This window comes from Penicillium malachiteum (assembly GCF_028827825.1).
Source record: "Penicillium malachiteum strain IBT 17515 chromosome Unknown utg000004l:1.0-4883003.0:1.0-4884900.0, whole genome shotgun sequence".
In the NCBI taxonomy this organism is placed as follows: domain Eukaryota; kingdom Fungi; phylum Ascomycota; class Eurotiomycetes; order Eurotiales; family Aspergillaceae; genus Penicillium; species Penicillium malachiteum.
Window position 1 is genome coordinate 1366477 of NW_026643097.1, and position 25802 is coordinate 1392278.

The 25802-nt window shown below is 46.7% G+C and overlaps 8 protein-coding genes across 8 annotated transcripts; 5 read left to right on the forward strand and 3 right to left on the reverse strand.

Moving 5' to 3' along the window:
- Nucleotides 1–875: 875 nt before the first annotated feature.
- On the forward strand, nt 876–1957 carry N7483_008670 (arylamine N-acetyltransferase family protein; the record flags this gene model as incomplete). The annotated part of the gene is made up of 3 exons (XM_057092097.1): nt 876–1273; nt 1354–1399; nt 1451–1957. 3 exons carry the CDS (start codon nt 876–878, stop codon nt 1955–1957), a joined length of 951 nt encoding a protein of 316 aa, XP_056943271.1.
- Nucleotides 1958–2118: 161 nt separating this feature from the next.
- N7483_008671 (NADH dehydrogenase [ubiquinone] 1 alpha subcomplex subunit 1) lies at nt 2119–2665 on the reverse strand (the record flags this gene model as incomplete). Its single annotated transcript, XM_057092098.1, has 5 exons — nt 2119–2139; nt 2203–2297; nt 2392–2395; nt 2472–2564; nt 2618–2665. The coding sequence occupies 5 exons, from the start codon at nt 2663–2665 to the stop codon at nt 2119–2121; spliced, it is 261 nt and encodes an 86-aa protein (XP_056943272.1).
- A 652-nt stretch (nt 2666–3317) lies between these two features.
- On the forward strand, nt 3318–7080 carry N7483_008672 (uncharacterized protein; the record flags this gene model as incomplete). The annotated part of the gene is made up of 5 exons (XM_057092099.1): nt 3318–3817; nt 3919–3989; nt 4065–4112; nt 4162–5952; nt 6050–7080. The coding sequence occupies 5 exons, from the start codon at nt 3318–3320 to the stop codon at nt 7078–7080; spliced, it is 3441 nt and encodes a 1146-aa protein (XP_056943273.1).
- Nucleotides 7081–12056: 4976 nt separating this feature from the next.
- On the forward strand, nt 12057–13894 carry vosA (the record flags this gene model as incomplete). The annotated part of the gene is made up of 8 exons (XM_057092100.1): nt 12057–12193; nt 12328–12473; nt 12560–12644; nt 12705–12751; nt 12811–12919; nt 12975–13296; nt 13394–13513; nt 13613–13894. Coding segments are annotated over 8 exons (1248 nt in total), but the record flags the coding sequence as incomplete, so codon positions are not given.
- Nucleotides 13895–16199: 2305 nt separating this feature from the next.
- Nucleotides 16200–18668, forward strand: N7483_008674 (uncharacterized protein; the record flags this gene model as incomplete). The annotated part of the gene is made up of 2 exons (XM_057092101.1): nt 16200–16295; nt 16377–18668. 2 exons carry the CDS (start codon nt 16200–16202, stop codon nt 18666–18668), a joined length of 2388 nt encoding a protein of 795 aa, XP_056943275.1.
- Nucleotides 18669–19888: 1220 nt separating this feature from the next.
- Nucleotides 19889–20903, reverse strand: N7483_008675 (ribosylnicotinamide kinase; the record flags this gene model as incomplete). Its single annotated transcript, XM_057092102.1, has 2 exons — nt 19889–20660; nt 20713–20903. 2 exons carry the CDS (start codon nt 20901–20903, stop codon nt 19889–19891), a joined length of 963 nt encoding a protein of 320 aa, XP_056943276.1.
- Nucleotides 20904–21960: 1057 nt separating this feature from the next.
- Nucleotides 21961–23708, reverse strand: N7483_008676 (uncharacterized protein; the record flags this gene model as incomplete). Its single annotated transcript, XM_057092103.1, has 5 exons — nt 21961–22137; nt 22187–22312; nt 22362–22613; nt 22639–22772; nt 22811–23708. The coding sequence occupies 5 exons, from the start codon at nt 23706–23708 to the stop codon at nt 21961–21963; spliced, it is 1587 nt and encodes a 528-aa protein (XP_056943277.1).
- A 990-nt stretch (nt 23709–24698) lies between these two features.
- N7483_008677 (uncharacterized protein) lies at nt 24699–25640 on the forward strand (the record flags this gene model as incomplete). The annotated part of the gene is made up of 2 exons (XM_057092104.1): nt 24699–25138; nt 25211–25640. 2 exons carry the CDS (start codon nt 24699–24701, stop codon nt 25638–25640), a joined length of 870 nt encoding a protein of 289 aa, XP_056943278.1.
- Between the last annotated feature and the right edge of the window lie 162 nt (nt 25641–25802).

The window sequence follows — 25802 nt, forward strand, 5'->3', positions numbered from 1 at the left end:
TATCAGAGTGCATCTCTCTATGCAGTCTGAAATACTACAGCAATATCAAATGCACACATGCATCAGGTGGTCCAGGTGTCAGCCGATTTGCACACTTGAAAATGATCTCATGTATTCTTCAATTTCTGAACTAATCAATTAACCTCAAACTAACCTTGGAACAGTCCCGATTATACCGTTTACCTTAATCTGCAATAGCACGCCTAAGTCAGGCCTAATGGAGCATATGGCATCATAATAGCTAATAATCCCCACTCTTTCCCATGATCCATGGAAACTCAGCTTTAGGCGTGCTATGTCCTGATCGTCAGCTGTGTCCTTCAACATCCAATATTCGAACCTGCTCTCAAGTACTCCATACTGGAGTATACTGGTGCTGTTAAAAGCGTCCGAGCTTTCTGGAATGATGTCATTGGCTCTAGATTTCGGTTGTACCAACGCCACATATTGTAAACACAACCAAACCCCCGGCGGGATAAGCATCTATAATCGCACTTTGATGTTATCGTAACAAGATTTTCAAGCCAACTGTGAAGACCTTGGGTGAAATGCAGTTGGATCAAGCCACATCCATGTCCGGGGATCCAAATCTTGGCACCCGGTGTGGACCGCGGGCTATATCATTAGTCAGCGTGGACGCCCGCGGGCCCGGACCACTACCATGTGGTCCATATCCATGGATTCCAGCAACGAGAATATTGGGGGCTGTTTCTGCGTGCTCTATCGGACAATCGCATTGTCTTTCAAGTTCATCCGAGGTCTTGGATCAATACACCAACTATTTAACGAAGTCATTGGTCGCCAATCTCACTAAGTAACACCCAAATTGCCTGTGGAACTTGAGCTGGAACCTGGAGCACTGGAACCCCGCTGCCATGAGCTCTCCACACCCGATATATACCGAGGCACAGCTCGAGAAGTATCTACAACGTATCAACCACCCTAGTCACAACCATGGCTCCAGTCTTGAAGAAATTCGCCAAAAATTCCAGATCGATGCACTTGGAACGTTGGCCGAGTTGCAAAGGCTGCATCTTGCAGCCATTCCATGGGGAAACTCCGGGCTGCACTACTCGAATCACCACACCATTTCATTGGACCCAGAACTAATTTTCCAGCAGATGGTGGAGCGGCGGTTGGATGGGTACTGCATGGAGACGACAGGCCTTCTTTTTAACGTTTTGCTGTGCTTGGGCTACCGGGTTTACGCCACGGGAGGGAGAGTCAGTCGAGCTGTCTCTACAGGTGTGATTGATGGACAATTCAAGTCCTTGTGAGTAGGCCTCGTTCCAACGCCGGTACACGAAATTTTGCGCAGTATGGCTGCATTTTGCTAATCTCGGTCCTGAATAGTGGACATATGGTACTGATTGTGATCATTGGCGATTCGAAATATATGGTTAGTAGTATGTGCAGTTAGCATATTCTATTCTCGATTAACACTGTATAGGTCGACGTGGGATTCGGTGCCAACTGCGCCACTGCACCTTTGCCTCTCCAAGATGGGGCAACTGCCACAAGAATCGCGCCCTCGGAGATGCGTCTTGTTAGAGAGAGTCTGAGTGCATCTCTTGACAAAGACCAGAAAGTATGGATCTATCAGTCAAGACAGAACCACGATAGCACCTGGCTCCCTTGCATTTGTTTTTCGGAGGTTGAATTCTTGCCTCAAGACTTCGATCTGATAAACTTTGGGATCAGTCATCAACGCACTAGCTGGTTCACTCAAGCCTTTGTTTGCACGCGGATGATCTTGGATTCATCTGGGCAAGAAGTTATTGGGCAAGATGTCCTTGTTGGTAAGCAAGTTAAGCGACGGATACACTCTAACACAGAAATTTTGCAAGAACTGCAAAATGAAGAGGACCGAGTCAGAGCACTAGCTCTGCACTTCGATATGCATTTACGTCAGGATGAGATCCTGGGTATCCGGGGCTTGAGCTCGGAGCTCAAATGAGCCGAGCGACTACCGAACATATAGGATAGAGAGAAATTGACTAGAATTGTATGGTACATCGGCGTTTTCTAGTAATATTGCGGTGGATATGTATGACGATCGGGGAACAAAAAAAAGTGCGGAGGCATAACGGGAAGAAAAGAGTTGCAATTTTGGTGAATCTAGTAAATTCGCTTCTCGAGCTGTAGGATTGTCAGTATACTGCAGTCGCTTTCAAGGGCTTGGATTAAGAGATTATATCGTACCTTCCATGGGTTGCTGACTTCGAATCCCTTGGGCGCGATGTGATTGCTGGACTGTCCTCTCATTGAGCCAGTAATGCGGAGATCCCGCTCCATCACTACAAGAAAGTAGGTGGTTAGTATAACTTAATCCCTTTATCCGTCCGTCTTCGGACGCCTCAGCTGCGTCCTCAATTAAAAGACGATACTCACTTTGCTGCAAAACAGTTAGTCAACTTATTCAACGATTTCCGACCGCAGCCGGAGCGCGCGCATTGGGGACTTTGACTTACACGATCCCAGAGGTCACTGTTCCAGCGGTTCTTCTTGCCCTCGTTCATGAAGCGCTTTGAAACCCACAAACCAGCACCAGTCACGCCGAACATCTGTAGTGGTGGTCAATTCTAGCTCCGGGAAGGGATTGACGAATGATACGCACGCTGATGATAATCCCATAGGGGAGCAAAGCCTCGAAAGGAACACCCATTATTGCGGAGGGGGAATGGCGACAGGGAAAATTATAATCCCGTAAAATGTATCGAATCAATTGTCCGAAGACAATTAGAAGGCAATATGCGGAGTGGATGGAGGGGAGAGTGGAGGGTTGCAACATTAGGATTGATTGAAGGAGGTCTGTGTCGCCCAATGTAGTTTAGCGCGTACTGACTCAGCCCGCCTGCGACGACAACTCCAAAGGGTCAAGGGGGCAGCGCATCGCATTTGATTGATAGAGGGATCGTCTCCCAGTGCTTGTATTGCTGATCGACGCGTCTTGGACCCATCTACCCAAAGATACCAACGAGCTTTTGCCTCGGGGTGAGTCGCCCACTCTTCCGCGACACGTGTTTAAGAACCTCCACTTTACTGATACCATTGCTATCCAGGCGCTTTACAGCTACCACAAAGCGATATTAGCAGAATAGCGCAAACTATATGCTAAATTACTGTAGTTGCTCCAGTTCTGACCTCTCCTCCGACTCGCATAGGTTCCAGATGCACCTCCGATTTGCCACCGACGTGAGCGGGGTGGCTCTGTAGAGAGAATCAACTCGACCTCGAACCAAGACATTCCATACAAACCGCGGCGCATCTCCTGTAGCGGCGCCCCAGACAACCTGGCAACTGCGGTAGCACGTATCATGGCGGCGATGGTGCCGCCCGCGAATGAGGATCCCGGTCAACTCGACCCACCTGTCGACCAGGCTGACAGCGACTTGGACGCGGAGGGGGAAGAGGAGACCGACCTATACCAGATGGATCAACAACTTCAAGATGCTGTTCACCGGGCCTATTCTGGGGAAGAAGCGGGTGACAATGATGAAAGCGGACTGGATGAGACCATGCGCCCCAATGCCAGGCGTCAACACAGCCGTGGCGATAACGATGACACCGAGCCTGTCGGTGCAGTAAAGCTGCCTGTAAATGCCGATTCATCCTCGGATGACGACGAAGATGATGACGACGATGAAGATGCCGCATCTGGGACTGCGGACGGAGACGGAGATCCTGCATTTGAAGACGAAAACGATCGAGGGGTATCCGAGTCCAGTGATTCAGAATCGGAAGCAGAAGACTGGGAGGCTGAAAGTAACGGGCATGAAGATGCAGATATCGAAATCCGCAGCCGTACAAACTGCATGTGAGTAAAACCAGAGAGTGCAAGAGATATGGAGATAGGGCACTAGAAGAAAGATCAAATGGGGTTGACGCTAACCATACTCGGATTATCAGATTTTGTAGCCAAGATGAAGAACATGATCCGGGGGAGGACTTCGAGGAATGGCTGACATGTGCTGTCTGTGGTGATCATTGTAAGCGAACATACTGCTGCGGAGAGTGCAGAAAGTGTGAGATCCTTCGAGCCTGCGCTAATTTTGATACCACAGCTCATCGGCAGTGTGCACGAGAACAAGACGCGTCCAACGATATTGAGGGTAACTTCCACGCACCTTAAGGCTGTGAAGTCGGCTAATCACCACGCAGATAACTGGAGGTGTCCGACCTGTGTTCAAAACAAGCTGGAGCCGGATCCTGTAGAAAGTCCGGCGATTCAAAAATCCGGGGTGCCGCACCTGCCTAAAGAGCTTCTACCTGCGCACGTGGGAAAAGAAGGTTCTGACTTTCACTCCATCTTCGATACCGATATCAACTCGGATGTTCTGAACAGCTCACGTTCACTGCGCAAACGAAAAGCTTCGTCAGTTGAAGCAGACGAACATATGCCGGCACTTAGGAAGCGAAGGAGGCGAACAGACCACTTTGAGCCTACTCAGACGCCTGTTGCCGACGACGCGTCTGCGACCCTCGGTGATGAGTTGTCTCAAGCTCGCCCTTTACGCGCCCGACGCACAACACGAGGTGTTGAACGCGATCATGCACGCGTAGTACTCAGACAGTTTGGAAAGCTGATTATGGGTTTCCGACTCGATGAAGGAAAAGTGTCGCGTATCTTAAACACCCAAAGCCGACCGCAGCGCAAGAAGAAGAAAGGACCAAAGCCCTCCTCCCCAGTCCAGCAAGAACCACAAGCACATTTCGCTCCTATCCCTCCCGCACCCTACAACAACTTCACTCCATTCCATGACCGCGAAGTAGATGACCTGAAGGCAAAGCCGTATGGCGGCATTTTGTCAGAGGTCGATCAAGACACCTCCAAAACCCTCCCTACCCAAGTTGATCGTGAAAAATTCGAATCTGCTCGCCAAAAGGCTGAAGATGAATGGCAGCAAAGAGTTCGAGACGCAGAGCAAAACAATGGCGAAGTGACAACGACGGCCAAAGTTTCGGGTCCACCTTCCAAAATCAAATACATCAACTTTGGAGGATATGAGATCGAAACCTGGTATGCAGCTCCGTACCCCGAAGAATACAGCCGCAACCGAGTTCTTTACATTTGCGAGTTCTGCCTCAAGTACATGAACTCAGACTATGTTGCTTGGCGTCACAAACTCAAGTGCCCAGCCAAGCACCCTCCCGGTGACGAGATCTATCGCGATGGCTCTATCTCTATCTTTGAGGTGGACGGCCGCAAGAACCCAGTCTACTGCCAGAACCTGTGCCTTCTCGCGAAACTTTTCCTCGGGTCCAAGACCCTTTACTACGACGTTGAGCCTTTCTTATTCTATGTCATGAGCGAGTATGACGACTTCGGATGTCATTTCGTGGGTTACTTCAGCAAGGAGAAGAGACCAAGCTCAGCGAACAACGTATCATGCATTCTTACCCTCCCTATCCATCAACGCAAAGGCTACGGCAACCTCCTAATCGACTTTTCATATCTTCTTACCCGGATTGAAGGCAAGAATGGCTCACCCGAGAAACCACTCTCAGACATGGGTCTGGTTTCGTATCGCAACTACTGGCGCTTGATCTTGTCGTACCAACTCAGAAATTTGAAAACACCCATCAGTATCGCGGATCTCTCCGATCGAACCGGAATGACTGCAGATGACATTGTGTCCGCTCTCGAGGGACTTCGGGCCCTAGTGCGTGACCCCATCACCAAAACCTATGCATTCCGCCTCGATAACAAATACTTTGAAGAGGTCATCAGCAATTGGGAGAAGAAGGGCTACGTTACACTCAATCCGGATGCGCTACTCTGGACCCCATACATTATGGGCCGGAACAACCAGTCACATTTCGACCGGGCACCTTTACACGCTGTCGCTCAACGAGATGACGATGATGAAGAAGATGATGAGGACGTCGAGGCCAGGGAAGCTGGGAATGAGGACGATGGCCCAGCTGTGAATGGCCATGCTAATGGTTTTGGTGAGCCTGCTGGCCCCCCCATCGACCAATGCTCTTCAACTACCAAATGGAATCCACCCATCATCGGAATCGATTACGCCAATACCTAATCCCGCAGCTGGAATTCCTCCTTCCCGGTTCGAACTGTGGCCTCCAGTTCGTATCCCCGTAGCTCATCGAAAGAAATCCACAGCTGGTCGCCCACAAAACAGAAAATTGAGCCAGGCATCTATGACACCGACTACCGTCCGAACAAGTGGTCGTAACACCCCACGCCGAGCATCTGCTCTTCCAGGCATTACTCCGTCAACTACTAAGCGTCGCGGACGAAGTGCCATGTTGACTGGGTCACCGAAAGCAGAAACTCCATCCCAGGCGAATGGTATCGACGTGGAAGAGGAAGTCGCGGTAGAAGAAGAGTTGGTTACGGATTCCGGCGCCGGCGTCAATCCTGAGGTTGAAGCTGATGCTAACGCTAATGCGAATACTGAGGCCAATGGTGATGTCAATGGTGAAGCCGACGCTGAAGCCGACGCTGATGCTGATGCTGACGCTGATGCTGAAGCCGAAGTCGACACTGAAACTACTCCTATTGGTCTCGCTATTGTCACTGCTACTTCTACTTCTAATTCGGACGCGGACGCAGATGCAGATGCAGATGCAGATGCAGAACCTGAAGTTGGAGCAAATATCGAGGGCACCGGCATAGACAACCACCTTTCTGATGAAGTGAACGGAAACAAAGAGCACGAAGAGGTCATTACAACCAATGGCGTCAACCACGACTCTCCATCATCCGAGGCTGAGCCTATTGCTGAGACCGAGACCCCCAAAACACCCAAGAGAAAATCAAAATCCAAGTCCAAGTCAAAATCGAAGTCAGGGTCTCCTGGGACAGCAACCTCCAATCGGACCCGAGGGAAGCAAACCGATCCCCCGAAGACCCCAAACTCAGTTAACCGCAAGGCATTGGTTGAAAAGGTTCAAGTGATGATACCCGCCGAGCCGGATTCCGTACGCAACAGCGCCAAGAAAAGCAGCTCCGCGACCAACGGCATGATTGACGCCGACGTCGACGCAGATGGCGAGGAAGATATTGACGCCGATGGCGAGTACGAGGTGGATGGTGATGTTGTCATGGAGACATGAATCATCCAAAGCAACGAATGGGTCGCAGGCAAGAGCTATGGTCTTACCTGCGTGCTCATGCAACAACGCATATGGGGTGTTTTTTTCTTTGCTTTTATCCTCTCGTTTCTTTTGCTTTTTCCAACTATCCCCCCTTTGATTTTCATTTTTAATGGCACCCTTTTCTACGGCCAGGCTGCTTGTTTCTTTCCCCCTATCTTTCCTTCATGACAGATCCTCCCCTATCTTAGAACCTTGAGCATTTTACGCATGGGTTCGATCGCTCTGTATTTTTTCCACTTTTATTCTTTCCGCAGTTCCGCAGTTACATGGTTATCTTTCTCGTCCAGCAAGGAGCGTGGGTTACGGCGCTCGGGGTATTCGGATTCAATCTTTTTAATTGATCGAAGGATTTTTTTTTCGATTGTATCGAAGACATGTAGTCTATTTTACCAATGAATGTGATTGAGTAAACTGGTTCCAGTTCAAACATTGAAGTTTCAAATGTTCTTAGTGGGCAGAAGTGATATCGTACCTACTACTAGTAGTATCTATCAACTCGTACGGAGTACTGAGTCCACCAGTTGACAGGTCCGTAGAAATGAGCTGGTCTAGATCCAACTTGAAGTCGCATAAATTCCGACAGTACGGATTCCATGTACGAGTAGTACTCATTATGGATTTTACCAGGCAGATTTGTAGATCCGGGTGGAATGGATGTGTATCATGATGCTGATTCCCACATGCCCACTGACACTAGGACCAGCTTTGGGATGATGGATCAAATCCATGACCGGGACCTTGGAATGTACTCGGTAAACCGAATGTCGCCGAATATCGCGTGTCTCCTCCACTACTATTAAAATATACAAATGTATAATCGCTCGAGCCTCCTGAGGTCTCACTCTCATAGTATATTTTAAGTTTAGACAAACTTCCTCACATCAATCCGAACCCTAAAGTCCAAGGCTGCAACGCGGGGAATATATAGATCAGATGAAAAGAAATCGGATATCACAAAATATGATATATCCGATCGGGGGAGAATTATTCCATATGAAAATTCAATGGTCTAAATTTAAATCCAACTCAAGTTTCAAGGTTTAAATTTTGCATGTCATTCCGAGCTCCCCAGAGGAATCCGACACATGGCATCATACTCATACTTTCTACGGAATAGTGCATGCATAGATGGAGAATTCAAGCGTGGGACTAGGAATCTGACGTGCGAGTTAAATTTCTAGGCGTCTGAGAGTTTTACTACTAGTAGACTCTGACCAGAGCCTCGGGAATGAGCTTCCAAGTTCTATCATGAAAAATGTTGGACTCGGTTCGGGCAATCATACTTAAAAGATTAGATTAAATGTACGGAGTACGGAGTACTTGATTATGCGACGTCTAACTATCCTAGGAGACAAGATCTGATATCTGATGTTGAATGTATCTACAACATTTGAATCTTCCAGAGTCGGGTCCGATCGGCATGATCGGCTTGCTGTCAGGGGCTAAAGGGTTAGGGGGGATTCACTAGAGAGTTAGGGGGGGAATCTCACCCATGGAACGCACTCGGATCTGGTTAAGCATAATGAGTGCCGTGGTTCTTGGCTGGGGCCGCTGTCATATTTACTAGACCCTGATAATTTTTTAATATTCAATATTCGATATCCATTTTATTATACAGTATAATGTTAGTAAAATATTCATTCTTTCTCTGTTTATTTCTGATTCCTCGTAGTACTAATTTAAATTACCCCGCTATGTTCCGGCCACTTCATCGTGCATGATTCCCCACGTAGTTAACCTCGGAGTCGCCGGTTTTCGCTAGATGAGTGGCTTAGATCCTGTCAGATTTGCTTGTTTTGTTTTCGTTTATTACTCTTTATTTTTTTATCCTCTTTCTGCAGAGTACAGAGTATCTCCATTTCATGTGGTTCTGTCTGTATCGAGTACATACTCTGTATTGATTCGGTAATCCGGATAAGTGCAGAGCTGTGTGGTTTTTTTTTCCTGTTCTTTTTGTCGTGTACTCCGTACGGACGATGTTTCTTTTCGTTTCTTTCCCCCTGTCTCTCGTTTCTGGTCTCCACTAGCCTTCAATGCCCCGCTATACAACTTTTTTTTCTTCTGTCTTTTACTGGTATTGATATTCTCCTTGCATGGTCAGAAGTAGATGCATTCCGGCCTCATCTCTTGCAGCAATTGTGCATCTTCCACTCATCCCAACAGCCACATCCGCTTCTTGGAGGATGGGCCCCCCCAAACTTGAACCACATGCACGCATGGCCGTTGTCCTTCCCCCTCTTTTGATGAGCGCACTGACGAGGAAAAACAAGCCTTGAAGAAGGCAAGATATTGACAAAAGGCAGCAAGATGGCAACAAAGTTACAGCATAGATCTGACCCAATTCATCGGCACTCAGCGATGGAATCAGAATCAGGATCAGGATCAGCAGGATATGATGATATCCTCGGCTCAGCTGCCACTGGCATAAAGCAGATGTGGCGCAGAGCGTAGTCCGAGGAAAGTCGGGTTGAAGAAATGCAGCGATCTGCAAACACCCTCCCGTGTGATACCATGATTCGTCTTCCCGATGCATGATGCCCGATCGCGCAAGTCTCCGCAGACACGCAGCCACCTTAGCTCGAGTTCCCAACTTGTCCCCACTGAAAAGTCCCCATAGAGTAGCGTGCAGCTTGCGGATCCTGCATAATGTGACGGATCAAGTTTCCCTCAAATTTGCGACCTGCTGCCTTATTTCTTCTCTTTTTCCCCTCCTCGGTGAATGCACTTATTATACCTGAGTCCGTGTGGAGTTTCTTTTTTATTTTATTATCCCCTTTTTTCATTTCTTCGAACTTATTTTCTTTCTTTCTTCTTTTCTTGGTTAGTATCAGCAGTTTCGAGAGCGAACTTTCGGTTGAGATTCACGGGAATTCTTTTTTGTTTCATCATGAACCGGTATGCCTGCGAATATCTGGCGACTTAAGGTGTTCGATTCTCCAAATTTTTTAATGCGACTGGCATTGTGGAATTGAATTTGTTGATGAATTCAAGTTCAAATTTCATCTTTGAATTGCACGATTGGACTTATTTTTTTTATTCTGGAGATTCTTTTCCAGTATTGAAGGATCGAGGAGGATCAGGATCAGGATCAGATCAGATTGGAGGAACGAGACGATATACCACGTGGAATCAGATGAATTGCGACTTTATCTGAAATCATTCAATTATACACCACACGAACGAGACAGAGGACACAGTCATATCCCATCGAACTATATAAACAGCATTGGAGATCAACTTTGGGATATTAACTTGAAGTTGAAAGAATCCCACAACAAGGTAAGACGACGTTGAATCCCTATGTTAGGTGGGGGGATGACATAACATTTTGAAAGAGAGCGGTCAGATGCCTGTGCTCTGAATTTCTGATCAGCCAGGATTTATGGGATTGATTTTTTGGAATTTTTTTTTATTAGGTTTATTTTTCATGGTTTTTTTTATCGGCATGAACTAACGGATGATCATTTTAGTGGAGTCAAAATTGAACCTGTTTTCAGGGCAATGCGGGCTTGGATCTTGCATATCCGGGAATCCACTGGAATGCTTAGACAGGGACCCGAGTCCACTTTGGCGTTTAGACTGCGATCACCTGCATAGCGCTAATACGTGGGTTCCTGGGAATCATCCTACTTAAGTGTGCGCATCATTTTTCCTAAGCTGTCACGCTACCTACCGAGCTTGTTACCACGGTTCCAAGGGTCGGAATTACCTCACGGGAGTTTCGGATACGGCACAGCACCACAAGAGAGAACTCAAGAGAGCCGGAAAGACTCAGAGACAAGAAGAGACCAGAAAGAGAAAAGACAAAAGAGAACTTGAAAGAGAGGCTCCACCTTTCAGCTATACAATTTCAACGGTGGACTAAAAAAAAAATCAAAATTTGCCCCCTTGAAAAAAAGAAGTGCAAAGAGAGTCCACACCTCAGTCCAAAGACTCAACAGAACAAGTCGGAAGACAAGAAAAAGGCTGAAAAAAGACTCGAAAGACTCAAAAAGACTCCAAAAGACCAAAGAAATCGAATCCACTTTATGATATTCTGATCTCTGATTGGATCCCACTTTGAATTTTTTTTTCTCTCGCGCGAATTGGCAAAGTGGCTGTTCTGTGATCTGATTTGCTGAGAAGAGACAATTCAATACCCAATTGCAAATCAGCTGAATCCGGTCGGAGGGAGAGAGAGAGAAGATCTAACAGTATTTCACTTTTGTGTGTGTGTGTGTGAGAGAGAATCTTAAGACAAAGTCCATTTCAACTTGAAGTGTAGACTAAGAGAACTAATCCGGGGTCCAACGTCACCACCACCGTTTTCGTCCCGGCCCTACTTAACACATCCGTGATCCATGGGAATTCATCGCTCTTACCGTGAATCCCGCTTCCTGTCTTAACTCTTTACCTCTCACCCCCCACTACAGCTCTTTCTCTCTCTCAACTTGACCTTAATCTAAGGTTCCCTTTTTTTTCTTTTTTACAAAGACTCTCTTTTTGGATTTCTTGGATTTCTTCTCTTCCCTTTTCCCTGTCCTTACTGTTCCGAGGATTTCATATCACATCCACTGGAAAAAATCCCGTGGTTCTTACCCGATTTCGAGTGAGAGAGAACCTCATCTTGAGTCCTGGTTCCACCCGTCGTCTTAATGAGTGCATCGACGTTCTCCGACGCCTCTCTCTCGCGCGAAGCCCAGAGCCAGAGGTTCGTAGACCTTTAAAACCTCTGCAATTTGAAGAAAAATTCCTTTGTTATCGCTCAATCTATCTGATAACTGTCGACCCTCGACCTCGATCGTTTTTTGTTGAACCGTTGTTGCCTTTTTTCCTCTGCCTTTTTTGTGATCTCTGCCTGGTTCCTTTTTTTTCTTGTTTCTCTCTCTCTTTTTTGCTCTGCTTCTGAAACCTATCCCAATCTGTTCGCACTGACAATGTTGACCAACCCCAGTTCGGACTTTGACCTGTCCATTCGCCAACAGCCCAACCGGGCGCGAGTGGCTGGTGGCAAGGAGAAGGAGCGCAAACCTATCGATCCTCCCCCGATCGTTCAGCTCCGAGTGCGCGAGGAAGGCTCTTATTTGGCAACGTGAGTGATCACTGTGGACTTTTGGTTGCCCTCCGCCTAAGCCCCCCTTCTCGCGGATCTCTCTGTGGCCCGGGCGCAAGAGTGTGGGGAGGTTTAAACAGTGAAAAGTGCTGACTCCCAACTCCAATTTTTAGCCATTACCTGCAAAGTCCCTATTATTTTATGTGCTGCAGCTTGTACGATGCTACAGAAGACCGTCCAGTCCCAGTTGCTCCTTCAACTGCGTTAGCAGGTACCCTGGTCTCGTCCCTTCACCGGTTGAAGGACGTTGACAATAGTGGTGAGTGTGACCCGCGCCCAACTGTGGGGTCAAAGAAAAAAAAGCAAATAAAAGAGAGAAAAGACCCAGGACTAACCCGGAATTAGATGGAGGATTCTTTGTTTTCGGTGACCTTTCCGTGAAGATCGAGGGCGAGTATCGATTGAAGTTCACTTTGTTTGAGATGCGAACGTGAGTTGCGGGCGACGACGATCACGAGACTCGAAAACTTAGACTAACTTGGCCAAACAGAAACCAGGTTACTTATTTGAAGACCATCATTTCAGATGCTTTCACAGGTGAGTTTCAATTCTCAAGTCAAAGCTCTGGAAGCTTCTGTGCTAAGCGTGGGAAACAGTGTCACCACCAAAGAGCTTCCCAGGCATGATGGAGTCCACGTTTCTTTCTCGGTCTTTTGCGGATCAAGGTGTGAAGTTGCGCATTCGAAAAGAGCCCAGGACTATGATGTAAGTTCTAGAAAGGGAATTAATCTGGACTGTTCAGAGACTAACAACTCCAAAGGAAACGTCCTCGGCCGGACGAATTCCCTCAAGCCATGCCTCCGCGATCACCAGAGCGGCAGTCGGTCCAGATTCCCCCTGCAACCGGCTACAGTGGATATCCGGCGGCGGCAAATCGCGACTACGCGTATTATGGTGCACCAGTCAAGCGCCAGCGAGCTTCGATAGATTATGGTCGCCAGAGTCTCTACCCGGATCCAGATGGTCGCATGACTCGCCCAATCGAGACATATGGTCAACCAACCGCCATGTACGGTCAACCTAGTGCATACCAAAACCCAGCCATGGGTTACTCAACAGGCCAGGTAGTGCCGGATTACGGGGTGCGTTCTACTCCTGAGGGAAGATGGTCTGGAGGCTGGCAACAGCAGAACCTCTTTTTTGACTAACATATGGTGCGTTTTCTTTTTTACTCTATAGATGTCATATGGTCTTCCGCCCACAGCTCCTATGTCTCAAATGTCCGACCCCTCCGGTCAAGCTCGATCTCAACAAGCTGCCGTGGGACAGCTAATGGCGATGAACCAACCTGGCACACCTGTACGGCACCCCTCTTCGAACCAGTGAACTTGGGAAATTTCTTTTTAGAGGAACCCTGCTAAGGATGTTTCCACTTGTGTTTTTTTGGATACGACATAGACCTCAGATTCAACTGGAGCAACAGCAGCTATGATGGCCCAAGGATATCATCGGTCCGCATACCCGACCTCGACCTCGAATTCTACGACTACTACCCTTCCTCCGTTGCAACGAAATCGCAATTATCCCCAAGGTACCAATGGGACTGGACAAACCCGAGGATACTTTGATCCCCCATCTCCATCGGTGACACCTATTCTTCCATCTCAAATGGTTCCTGAGGGTGATCGGTATGGTTCCGCCTATGATCCACCGGGATCCTCCCATGGAACTCCTCGATAATGGCAGTGGAACCGAACCAACCTCTATTCCCATCATTTCACGAAACTTCCCCTTCTATCTTCGCTCGGTCGATTTCAACCCCCCCTTGTTCTTTTCTTTTCTCCCTGGAGACCTCTCTCTATTTGACCTCGATGGTCATCTTGGCTCCTTTTCCCTTTTCTTTTTCCGATTACTTCTTCCTGTCTGTCTGGATAGACTGGGGTGTTAGATATCACGTTATGGTTATGTCTCTGGGTGGCTACGGGTTCTTTTTTTTGCTGTGTTTACAATTACAGGCGCTCTGGGTTGGTAGAAAAGGGAGGAGGGAGGTTTTCTGTGTATTTTTTCGCGTCTGTTCAACGTCTGTTCTTTTCACCAGGAAAAGGCAAAGTCAGCTTATCTTTATTTTACTTTGTTTCTTTTCTTGTACAATCAATGTAGTTCGAGTCTTTCATGAAGAGAATACAGTTGGGCGCTAAGCCTAAAACAGTATGGCATGAGAGCCTCATGTATCAGTAAGTTCAAGATTGATGTAATCATTATCATCTCTCTGCTTTACACTCTGACTCATTCAACTTTGACTGGTATCAAAATGATTAGTACAAATCTTGGTGTGAGCTCACCTTTCTTTTTCTAAAGACTTGATCAACAGCTTCAAATGTCTTCAATATGCTCTCGCTTCTCTCGTTTCTTTCAAGATGGACTCGGAAGAGTTCCACCTCGGTGCTGTCCAATCTACCGGTCGAGGTTTTACTTTCAATAGCGGTTTATCTCGACTCAGATGATGTGGCTTGTTTTTCATTGTGCAATCGCCATTTCTTTGCCATATTCCACTCTTTTTCCGCTACCAAAAATGAGTACTAGAATTTCCCTTTTGAAGCGCCTGGAAACAGACTCACCTCAATATTTCCTTTGCCGGCACTGCTCAATTCTCCACATGTATCAACCATCCAAAGACTATGCTCCTGGTTCATCTCCGATAGAATGGCCCCCCCCCTGTCGTTTCAAACTTGCGATGGACTCTCACATATCTTTACGTCTAGATTGTTCATGGCATTTCTTGTTCCATAGGATATATTATTCACTCCACTTCTTTCATACTATGTTGGCAATGAGAAGGTTTCACTACGGACCCCAATGTGGTATCAGTACAGAGGAGATGTCCCATGTTCAAGTTGAGCTCTATCCCTACAGGGGAAACCACGAGAGCTCCCAAAGAATCACACTATCGTCAGTCGATGCACAAATATGTCCTAATCATTCAAGGGTTATTCTGCGAGTTCAAAGAATGATATCTGTCTGTCCCTCGCCACAAGCGATATTTATTATATCACGGTCAACACAGGACAAGAACCAAAAACTGGCAGGCCCATCTAGATTCCAAGTCATTAATCTGTCCAGCAAACCTCCCCGAAGAGTACACTGATTCAGTCCATTCGACCTTGAAATGTCACCAGGATGGAGTGAATAACCCTGCTGCGAACTACGTTTGCAATGGATGTGATCTTAGCTTTCGCGTTGAAGTATATGAGGATGAAACGGATATGACTCTGATCATTACAAACTGGCTCAGTGTTGGTGATGGAACTACTCCAGATAACCCAGACTGGTTACTTAATTCCTGCACGGGATCATTTTTAAATGAATATGATAACATCGTTATTGATCCGCCTGGAGGAGCGGATGCTCCGAGTCCTGTCTGTTTTGAAAAATCGACCCCTCTCCCTTTGAAAAATCTGCGAGCTCGTAACCTTTCTTACATCAAAGGTCACCGATATAAGGATTTCATGACCACTAAGGGGAAATGAATATGGCTTCCAACTACCCAAAGGTCCAAATGGCTTGGAGATACCTTGACCTAATAATACTAGTTAAAGGTGGATATGTATGTTCTAGGCTTCAGGTTGCCTACCTCTGTACCTACCTGAGTACCTACCAGGGTACCTACCCACTTAGGCATCCAGGTAAGAAGATGCTCAGTAGGAGGTTCGAAATTTTGAGTTGTTCACCCTAGTACTGTTATCAAAAGATGCTCGTTGTTGTGCAGATTATGTTATGGTATCGATCCTAATTCATCCCAAGTTGTTGATCAGCTGCTTAGAGTAATGTTTGAGGCCAAGCGAAGGGTAAACGGCACGTTAGGACATGGAAGCATATGAATAACTAGATGTAGTGGGATTGAAGGAATGTAGACTATCACTGGTCTGATCAATTCCTTATGCTGGAACTTGTTCCTTCCTCCCTTCACTCTTCCTTCCTCACTTCGACTTATGTTGATTTCGCCCACCTCCGTTCCCTTCATCCTTCCCCTTCCATACACAACACCATGGATTTATCCGACAGTCCCTTTCGCGACCTAGATGTTACCGCAGACTGGTCCGGTGATCCCGCTGACCAGGTCGAGGTCAAAATTGTGTTGGAGGTAAGCGGCCCTAGCCGGATGATCTACCCGTGAAGCCATCGCGAACCGGAATATCCCACAGCTAACCACGGTTCTATATAGGTTCAATGTGTACCCTATCTTGACCGAACAATCTTAAATGCCCATAAAAGCCGAGATTTGATCCTCAGCACCTCAATCGAACCTGTTTCCTCAGATCCAAGCCTGCACGCTCGACTTCAGGAAGAGGAGAAATACACCGACGCAAATACTCTTTCTCCCACGACTCCACGTTTCGTCGGGAAGAAGCCGGTGAAGCGTCGGGGTTGGCCTAATCGGGACTTATTCGAGGAGTTCGAGGAGAAAGACAGTATCGTTGTTCCTGATAGCCCGGGTGATGATTTCCACGGCGCAACTATCCTTACCCAACCATTTGTCAACAACGAAAAGAGCGAAGTTAAGACACCAAACGTGAAGCATCCCGTGGATATCGATGAAAAGTCCCCTCTAGACCCAGCCCGTCATTCCCGAAAAAGAAGTGCGACGACTGCCTCTCTGCCTGATTCGATCTCAGACTCGGATCGTCCTTATGGAGGATACAAGCATAAAGCCAGTGTCTCTGCGATGGATCCTCCGAGCTCATCCAGTGGTTCCACATCAACCAAGTCAATTCGCCCGAGCTTGATTCCTAGACCAGTCAATGCGCTTCATTCGCATAGTATGTCTTATCACCCTGGCTCTTCGGGTTCACGAGTGAAGAACTTGATGAGGAAGTTGGGCTCTCCGGATGGAGAGAAGCCTGGATCGGCATTTGGTCCATGGTTGAAGGAGGAAACGCCGTCGAGAGTAAAGACTGTCTCGCCTGATGGGACCACTGCGAAACATGATAAAACTCCGAGTACGACACCGGTCCAGGGTCTCGAACAGTCCAGCAGTGAGAAGAAAACGGCCTCACCTGCACGTCCTGTCACACCTACAAAGAACAATGCAGACACCAGAGCACATAGTCGCCTCGGCTCTGAAGTTTCTGAGGGGAATGTATCTACTGTGGCATCATGTGGAACTCCATGCGACATCCACCATATTCTGGATTCGTATGGAACCACGGATGAAGAATGGGCTCGTAACAATGTGGAACTTATTCATGCACCCTATCCATACCACGGCCTCGGGCAAGGAGGGCCTTCCTTATTTCAGTCAGCTCTTCCTCGTGTTGTTAATGAAGATGGCGCTGTTATCATTACTTGTCCACCGAATCTTCGACCCGCGAAGTACAAAGTGACAATAGCTTTGCTTACATCCTTGGATAAGGGAACCCCGAGAGGATGGTTGAATTTTGTCCTCACAGGCTTACCTCGACTGCAGAATCACGATACAGGCTATTTGTATTTCTGGACTCCGCCAGGTCAGGGCTTGGAGATCCGTACCACGGATCTGAAACGACACACCCTCATCGAGGGCTGTATGATGGGTCAATTTCCGATCTTTGAAAGGCTTGTCATCCCAGTCCGGCCATGCGATGGACGATTCTATGGCTTTTTGAAGGACTTTAAAGTGACGCAGACTATCCGTACTGACATGGTGGATGATGAAGACCCGCGGATGGTAACTGTCAAGTATCATGCTGTGTGTATGATTGATTTGATCCAGCGCAGTTTCTGGGCCGAGAAATGTGGTGTCACTCTCTATGTGTACGGAGGACCCGAAGGGGACTTCTCGTGCCACCTTCATGACCCGCGCGATCGGCTTCAGACTGTTCACTTGGATGTTTCGCCTAATGATCGCGTGGGAATTTCCGAGATTCAAATCATCTGTTCGCCTTCCAACCTGGAAATGCTCACAATTACCTGGGAGACTCGACTTCCGCGCGAGAATGCTTCAGCATGGATGCCTCGGGTTCTGGGTGGAATGGATATGGAGGGTATCATCGACGAAAAACAATGTAAATATTCTCAGGCGGAGGATGAAAGTACATTGGATATCCTCAAGGTGGTCCCAAATGCAGGGACTGAGCTGATAATTCGTGCACCTACGCCTGAGCCCGCACCTGAGTCCCGGGCTGAAGAACCCCAGACACCGAAGTCATCCTGGATCCAGCCCAGACTGGTGATCATTGCAATTATCACTATCTTCCTACTAGCTCGTCTTACTCTGGGACTACTCAACCCCGAAGATCCATACGGAAAACTCCTTGCGAGTGTGTCTGGTTCGGGTTGGGTGGAGAATGAAATTGGGAAAGGGAATAATTGTGATAATGAGAATGGTACGAAGAATTCACTTGATGAGGTAGCTCACCCTGCTGGTTTGGCGTCTTCTGTCAATGTGACTGAAGATGCATCACATGAGACTGTTATGCCGCTACGGGATCGCGTTGACTATTTCTTGGGATGGAGAGGCCCGTTCAATGGGCTTTAGGGTGTTTATGGATGATTCAATTGTATGATATGTAGTTTTAGCAGTCCGAGATATTGAAGCTTCAAAATAATTTTTATTCTGGTTGAGCCTCGGATCAAGACTATTTGGAATGACTTGCAGTAATTTTCCTGAGAGTAAACCCGCAATGCGCCCTGATGAATGAAGATGGAAGATGGAAAAGAGGCTGGAATTTGAATGAGTATTACCTAGGTAGCTGATAATATTCTAAGTAGGTGTAAAGGCATGGATGGAAATACTAGTAATATTGTAGGTGGTCTTATGGTGGTGGAAATAATCACCTGCGGGCAGCGTTGATGGAAAAATAATCTGAGTACTGGCAGTGGACTTGCAGCAATAATCACCAGCGTCGTCTGAAAAATATTCCTAAGAGCTGGTGGCCAGCAATAATCACTAGCGTTGTCGGAACTTCAAGTTGGAAGTAACCAAGCAGCTAGGTAGAAATAATCACCAGCGTCGTTGTAAAGGTTTTCGAGAGCAATAACCACCATCTGGGCAGAAATAATTACCAGCGTCGTTGCAAAAATATTCCTGAGAGCATGGGGCAAATAACCACCAGAAATAATCACCAGCGTTGTCGGAACTTCAAGGTGGAAATAGCCAAGTACCTGGGCAGAAATAATCACCAGCGTCATTGAACAAGTTTTCTTGAGGACTTGTGGAAGTAAACACCAGCAATAATCACCAGCGTCTTTTCATTTTTGAAAAATATTCCTAAGAGCTGGTTGGCGCAATAATCACCAGCGTTGTCGGAACTTCAATTGGAGATAACCAAGAACCTGGGCAGAAATAATCACCAGTGTTGTTGAAAGTCTTCTTGGCTCCCAAACACAGGAATAATCACCAGCGTCGTCTGAAAAATAAATCCGAGCTCTAGGCTTATGAAATAATCACCAGTGTTCTGAAGTTCTTTAGAAAAATTATCTCAGCCCCAGAGCCATCTCAATAATCACCAGCGTCGTCTGGAAAATATTCCGATGTCTAAAAAAAAAAGATTTAAAAAGAAAGATTTAAAAAAATAAAAAATATTCCTAGCCCTGGACCCCTGGAAACTATCACCTACATTCTTTTGAAAAAAAAAAATTATCTTAGCTTCTTGGCCTATACAACAACCACAAAGCTGCCCTAGCTGCCCGGTAGAGTCAACTGGTAACTTGAACAGGTACTGTATGTCTAGAATGAAACACTCGCATTCACGATATTCAAGCTGATCTGTAAAATGTCAAAATTTCCTCAACAGCCCATTTCAATATAACATCCATCCCCACAAGCCCCTTTCCAGGAGCCACGATGACCCCCGCATCACTCCTCACATCAATACCCTCTCCCACTCGAGCAATAAGATCTCCTTCCACAGTCTCATCGGGGATGAGCAACCAAGCATGATCCTCCACATATCTCGGCCAAACAATATCATCCACATATCCGGGCGGATCAACCCAGAAATTCTGCGGTGGCCGATCATCCTCCGCCTCAAGGTCTATGATCTTCGGCTCCTCTCCTTCTTGCTCACTCTTTTCATCCTTCTCTTCCTTCGCAGCAGCTATCTCCTCCTGTGTCGGCTGCGCCCCAATAGTAACATATCCACTCCGCGCCTCACGTCTCGTCTTCACATTCGTATAAGAAGCCGGTAAGAATAAAGGCAGGTGGATGGCATCATGAACAGGACGAAGCGGAGATTTCTCATCTAGATCACTGTATAAAAGAAATCCTTCCATGAATGCAATCGTCTTAATCCTCGAATTTCCGGATGCGAGTTGTCTCGAGACCAGATCTCTCATTTCCAACACGAGTGCATCCTCAACCCCGGATTCCGATTGTTCATTTTGATCTTCTTTGCTTTGTAGTCGCGGTGGTAACCGGCCATTCTCACGGACGTAGGATAGTGACTGTGCGAGGAAATTCGTATCGATTGCAGCGGCGGTATCCCAATCCTGGATACTTTCGCCGGATTTTGTGGTTACATAGGGGATTCTGTACTCGTTAGGAGGATTTCTTGGATAGTTGAGAGGGGAACGGGACGTACTGGTCATCCGGGTAGTAGAAATCATCTTCATGAATAATAAAGGTATTCAACTTCGAGTCCGAGCTTTGCAGATCAACCCCGCAGAAGATCCGCTGCAGTAGACGCGCGAGTGTGGTCTTCCCGCTAGACGAGGGACCTGAGATCCCAACCACGATTGCACTCGCTTGATCTGACTGTTTGTCGAAACTCATTATGGGATAGGGATCTTCTGGAAAGATCAGGCCTTGTAAAGAGACTCGGAGATGAGAGAAGTCGTTGATTGTGGTGAGGGGCTTATCGGGACTTGATAAGAGGGTTTTGAAGCTTACTATTTTGGGTTAGATTGTTACCGTATTTAGATCTATATCTTAACGCTTGGACCATCGAGGCTTTTTTAGTGGGAAAATGTACAAATGTGTTATGTGATCAATTGAACTATCAAATTAAGACTGATGGATAGGTGAATTCATGTGGTGCAAGAGTGACTTCTTCCAATGGAATTCGCGGTAACAGAGGTGACACTCTCAGCCAGATCTGGTAAAATCGAGGTCGGTCACCTCATAGCTCTCATAATGCTCCTTCAGTCTCATATGATCTTGTGATATGCATAATCTTGAAATATCAAGTGGCAAGTCTCACGGGAGTATTTAAGCGCCCAGTGATCAACAGCGTCCATATGCTGTTTGAATGCCTGCTGGCCGCTGAATTGAAAAGAGCAAATTTCGCATTTGTAGCGTTCTCAGTGATCCTTTTCGCTCATGTGCAGGATGAATCCTTCCTGAGTGCAAAAACTTCAGTTGCAGGTGCCGCATTGATACATGATGGACAGAGTGACAGTAGTATTAAGACGTTCGAGGTTTAGTAAAGGTGCGACAGCGTGGAGACAGGAAAAAAGGGTTGGTGAGGGCTTCAGAGCAGGGAAAATGTGTTCGTGGGAGTGGCAGACAAGGGTGAAGAAGAACTATTATGGCGCTGCTAGATCACGCATAAGTTTCATGCAGTTGACGGGGTCAAACGTGTCAGCGTACATTGATCCTCAGAATATCGTTTGACGTGTCGATGTAGACCACTTGCACCGTTAGGGCAAGCTCTCCCGTCGTCCCCCGGAACTGGTTGCTCATATTTAGTTTTTCCACCGTACATTCTCAAGAAAAAGGATCCTCTTTCTACTTTGACGAGTGCCCGCATGCATGATGGACCTTTAGTTACAGTGATTTTTCCCATGAATTGTAGTGTATGACCCGGTCTTGTAGCTGTATGTGGTTGATATTATCCAGATCGTCTGAATGGCCATATTGAACGTCTTCGATTTGAATTTTTCTCTTGCGCCAGTGATCTCAAAGCAATGCGAGTCGCCTCCGCTAGTACTTCATTTACTCCCTCTCCAGTTCTGGAAGAGCATTCAAGATATGATTTTGCCTGTATTTCCTCTCGCAGAAGATTACCCTGCAAATGTCAGTGATTCACTACTTATTGCCATGGAAGTTGATCATACTCTTTCCCAAGTCACCAAGTCTCCAATTCCAAGATTTCTTGGGCCAGTCTCGAGTCGTGCGTCCTTTTGAAGACCAACAAGAATGACTGGAACGTCAGGACAGTAATGGTTCAACTCTTCTTGCCACTATCCGAGTCATTAGAAAATATTTTTCAGTGATTGGTCATATGCAGACCTTCTCAAGTATATTATCCACCGTGTCAGAACTGTCAATATTAAAACATAGCACGACTGCATGCGTATTGGGATAAAAATGTGGCCGTAGCCTGTCGTAAGAGTAGTCGCCAGCTGTGTCAAATAGTGAAATCTCGAATTGATCGCCGTCCATAGTGTAGTCCAAGTGATGTTCCTCCCATATTGTGGGACCCGGTGCCTGTGGTTGGTTTAGCTCTTGGAAGGTATGCTCAGTTCTGATTCTGGGAACATACTTTACTAGGCCAGGTATTATCTACCCACCGTCTGGAAGGTATTTCAATTAATTTCACTTGCATCGCTTGCATCGCTTGGTCAACAGATACAATTTCCGCACTTACTGTATAAGAGCAGTCTTTCCGCAACACGGGTCTCCTGCCACGACCAGCTTCATCTTGAAATGTTGAGGTTTTCTGTTTCTTCCCCAATTACCTAGCATGATTGGTTGGATATTTTCAAATCCAGTCCAGTTCTTCGACGATAGTGGGCGTAAATCCTTGTCATTCTGAACGGGTGACGACTGTTTGACATCCTCCATGGCGGGAGGGGGCGCCGAGTGCCGTATGGCTGGAATCGCGATCAATTCTTTTGTATTCTTCTTTGGGCCAGAAGTAGTACGCTGTAGCTTGAGTTTGCTTGGAGGTAAATGCTCGAACCCAACCAAGTCATTCCATGGTGCAATCAACTTGAGATCTTCATCGCGTTGATTGCTTGGTGCTTCTTTTAGATCTTGTTGAACTGACGATGATGGGCGCAAGGTTAGAGCTTGTATGTGTTCTATCTGATTTTCGGTTTTGTCTTCTGCTTTTATTGCGGGCCGTGCATCACTGATTGTGCTGAGATTGCTGGCAAGAGATTCAAATATCTCACTCAAGGGCTGAGAATTAGAGTATGAAACATCTGACAGGTCTGAAAATTGAACCGCATCGTCGCAGACACTCTCCGCATAGCTTGACAGGCTATCCAGGTACCTGTTAAGGATGTAACTCTGGTCTCCTGCAGTATTCGAAGCCGTGCTGTTTGCAACGATCGATCGAAGTCGACCAAGTTCCTCCAAGATGACTACAATGAGACCGGTGTCTTGCTTGACACTGACAACTTCTCCTCGGATTGCAGTGGTATGATCTTGAGTTGTTTTTGCCAAGCTTAGCGAGATCAACTGGAGTGCCAGGTTCAACGAAATTCGGTGTGTGGCCAGTGACATGCGGATAGCTGCCATCTCATGTTTCCAACCACTAGCCGCCTTGCTAGATTCACCGTCCTCGGGATTATGCTCAAGTAATCGGTTTATCTGGAAGATCACGGTGTTGCAATTATCGAGGACGGTCATGACGTGCGTCTGGAGGGATTCGGGTATGTTGACTTTTTCTTCACTGCTGCTATCCAGTAATTCAATGACCTTTTGTAGCTCTGAAAGTTCACTTTTGATGGTTGTGATGTCTGCTGCAGCGTCAGGGTAGTTGCGCGCTGATTCGGTTGTGTTGACTTTTGCGATCGCGGTGGCTAAAAGTAGGCCATAGCAGCCTTGGCAATAGCTTCGGGGTCGCCTTGATATTTGTATTATTAGATTGGATATTTTAACCCATGTAATCGATGGTTGGGTGAAGAACACCCATGAATAATCTTACCATGATAATGAGCCTCAACCTTTTCAATCCCGCCAGTGAATGTGGTGGTTATGTTGCCAACGTTAAGTTGACGGGAACTTCCCGAAGCGATAAATGCATTCCTGGTGCTATTGAAAGGGCTCTGTATCGGGTTGGCGCCCAGGAAGTTCGACCATATTGGCTGGTCAGGCGAAGCGATATTTGGCAGAGGCTGCTCCATACGGGCCGATATCGCGCATGTTAATCACCTACTGGAATTCGATTTCTATCGAAAACGGTGCATGTGCAAGGCACTGAATATTATTAGAGCGAGATTTGTGAAAGGTATGCTGGATAGGTATCAAGAAGATGGAATAATCTCAGCTGAATCTTAGCGCCTTCGACTTATCACCCGGGCAGCCCCCAAAGTGGCAGTGAGTTTTGCTGACCACCTGCTATTATCTCCGGGATCTGAAATCTATTAACAGAGTTGATCAAGGAACTAAACTGGTTAGCGTATATACATGTTTGCGCCAGTGATTATTCTGCCTTGTTATTAGCTGCGGCGAGTGAGGCTGAGCGGGGTCACGGTGCTCTCCAATAAACTCTCATCCTGCAGGCATATAAGTAATGGGAGATAATCATATTTTTCTGCTCCATTATTGAATCCAATTTTGTTTGAGGTGAGAAGTTCCGATAGGGATCAAGTTGATGCAACGCTGACTTCCAAAAGTATGGCAGAAGCTGTAGGTTTAACCGCCAGTATCATCGGCATCGTGACGCTAGCATATCAAAGTTCGAAAACTTTGTACGAATTGATAGATGGTGTTTTGAATGCGCCAAAATATCTCAAAGACCTCAATGAAGATGTTACTGCAAATAGTCATATACTTGCGTCTCTAAAAAGCGCCATCGAGGGAACATCAGATGACGAATTATCGGACGGTGTCAAGAACAGTCTCAAAGATGCTCAGCCAGCGATCAAAGGATGTGAGAAAGTATGCAACGAGCTCTTTCAGAAAATTTCTCAAATCACTAGTCATTCTAGCTCGACACATACCCGCCTTGATGATAGACTCAGGTTGAAGTTCCAAGATAAGGCTATCCTGGCATTCAAATATCGGATTGAGAGCTACAAGTCGACGTTGAGTATTGTTTTAGGCATGGTGACTCTGTAAGATCTTGCTCCAAAAGCCTCAAAAACTTAACATCGAAGTCGTAATATGATGAACTTACAAACTTTTAGCAAGTACTCGGATTATAACTCAGAATCCGTTCATCAACTACAAACCACCATAACTGAGACTATGAGCAACATCTCTGAAAAGATCCAAGGACTTGAAATCACTACACAAGCACTTTCCGAGGTAACACTCCCAAAGAGAGAGCTGATTGAAGTTCTGGATGACCAAAACAAGGCACTAGCTCAGTGTCTTCAAGTGTGTACAGGTGCACTGGAGGAGAGTACGCGCAGAACTGGCAGTCTGACCGCGAGATACATCAGTGCCCTTGATGATGCAAGACAGCTTATTGTGGCTACTATTGGGGATGTAGGCTCTGGATTTGGCATGATAGATGCAGATATGATTATTGCACAAGGTCGGGCTGATCAGATGGTGGCTCAGAGTATCACGCAGGATGTTGCTTTGGGCTTTTTTGCTCCTAGGAATAATTAACTATCTGATAAGAAGTTGAGGGACGATACCTATTAGGGAGCTTCGAGCTTGAGATATCTAATAATTTCTTTATCTACAACTCTACCTATGTAGTCGCCCTATAACATTGAAGTAGATTCAAGTTACCATGCATTGCTACCATAGACTCGGATCAACTTCGGG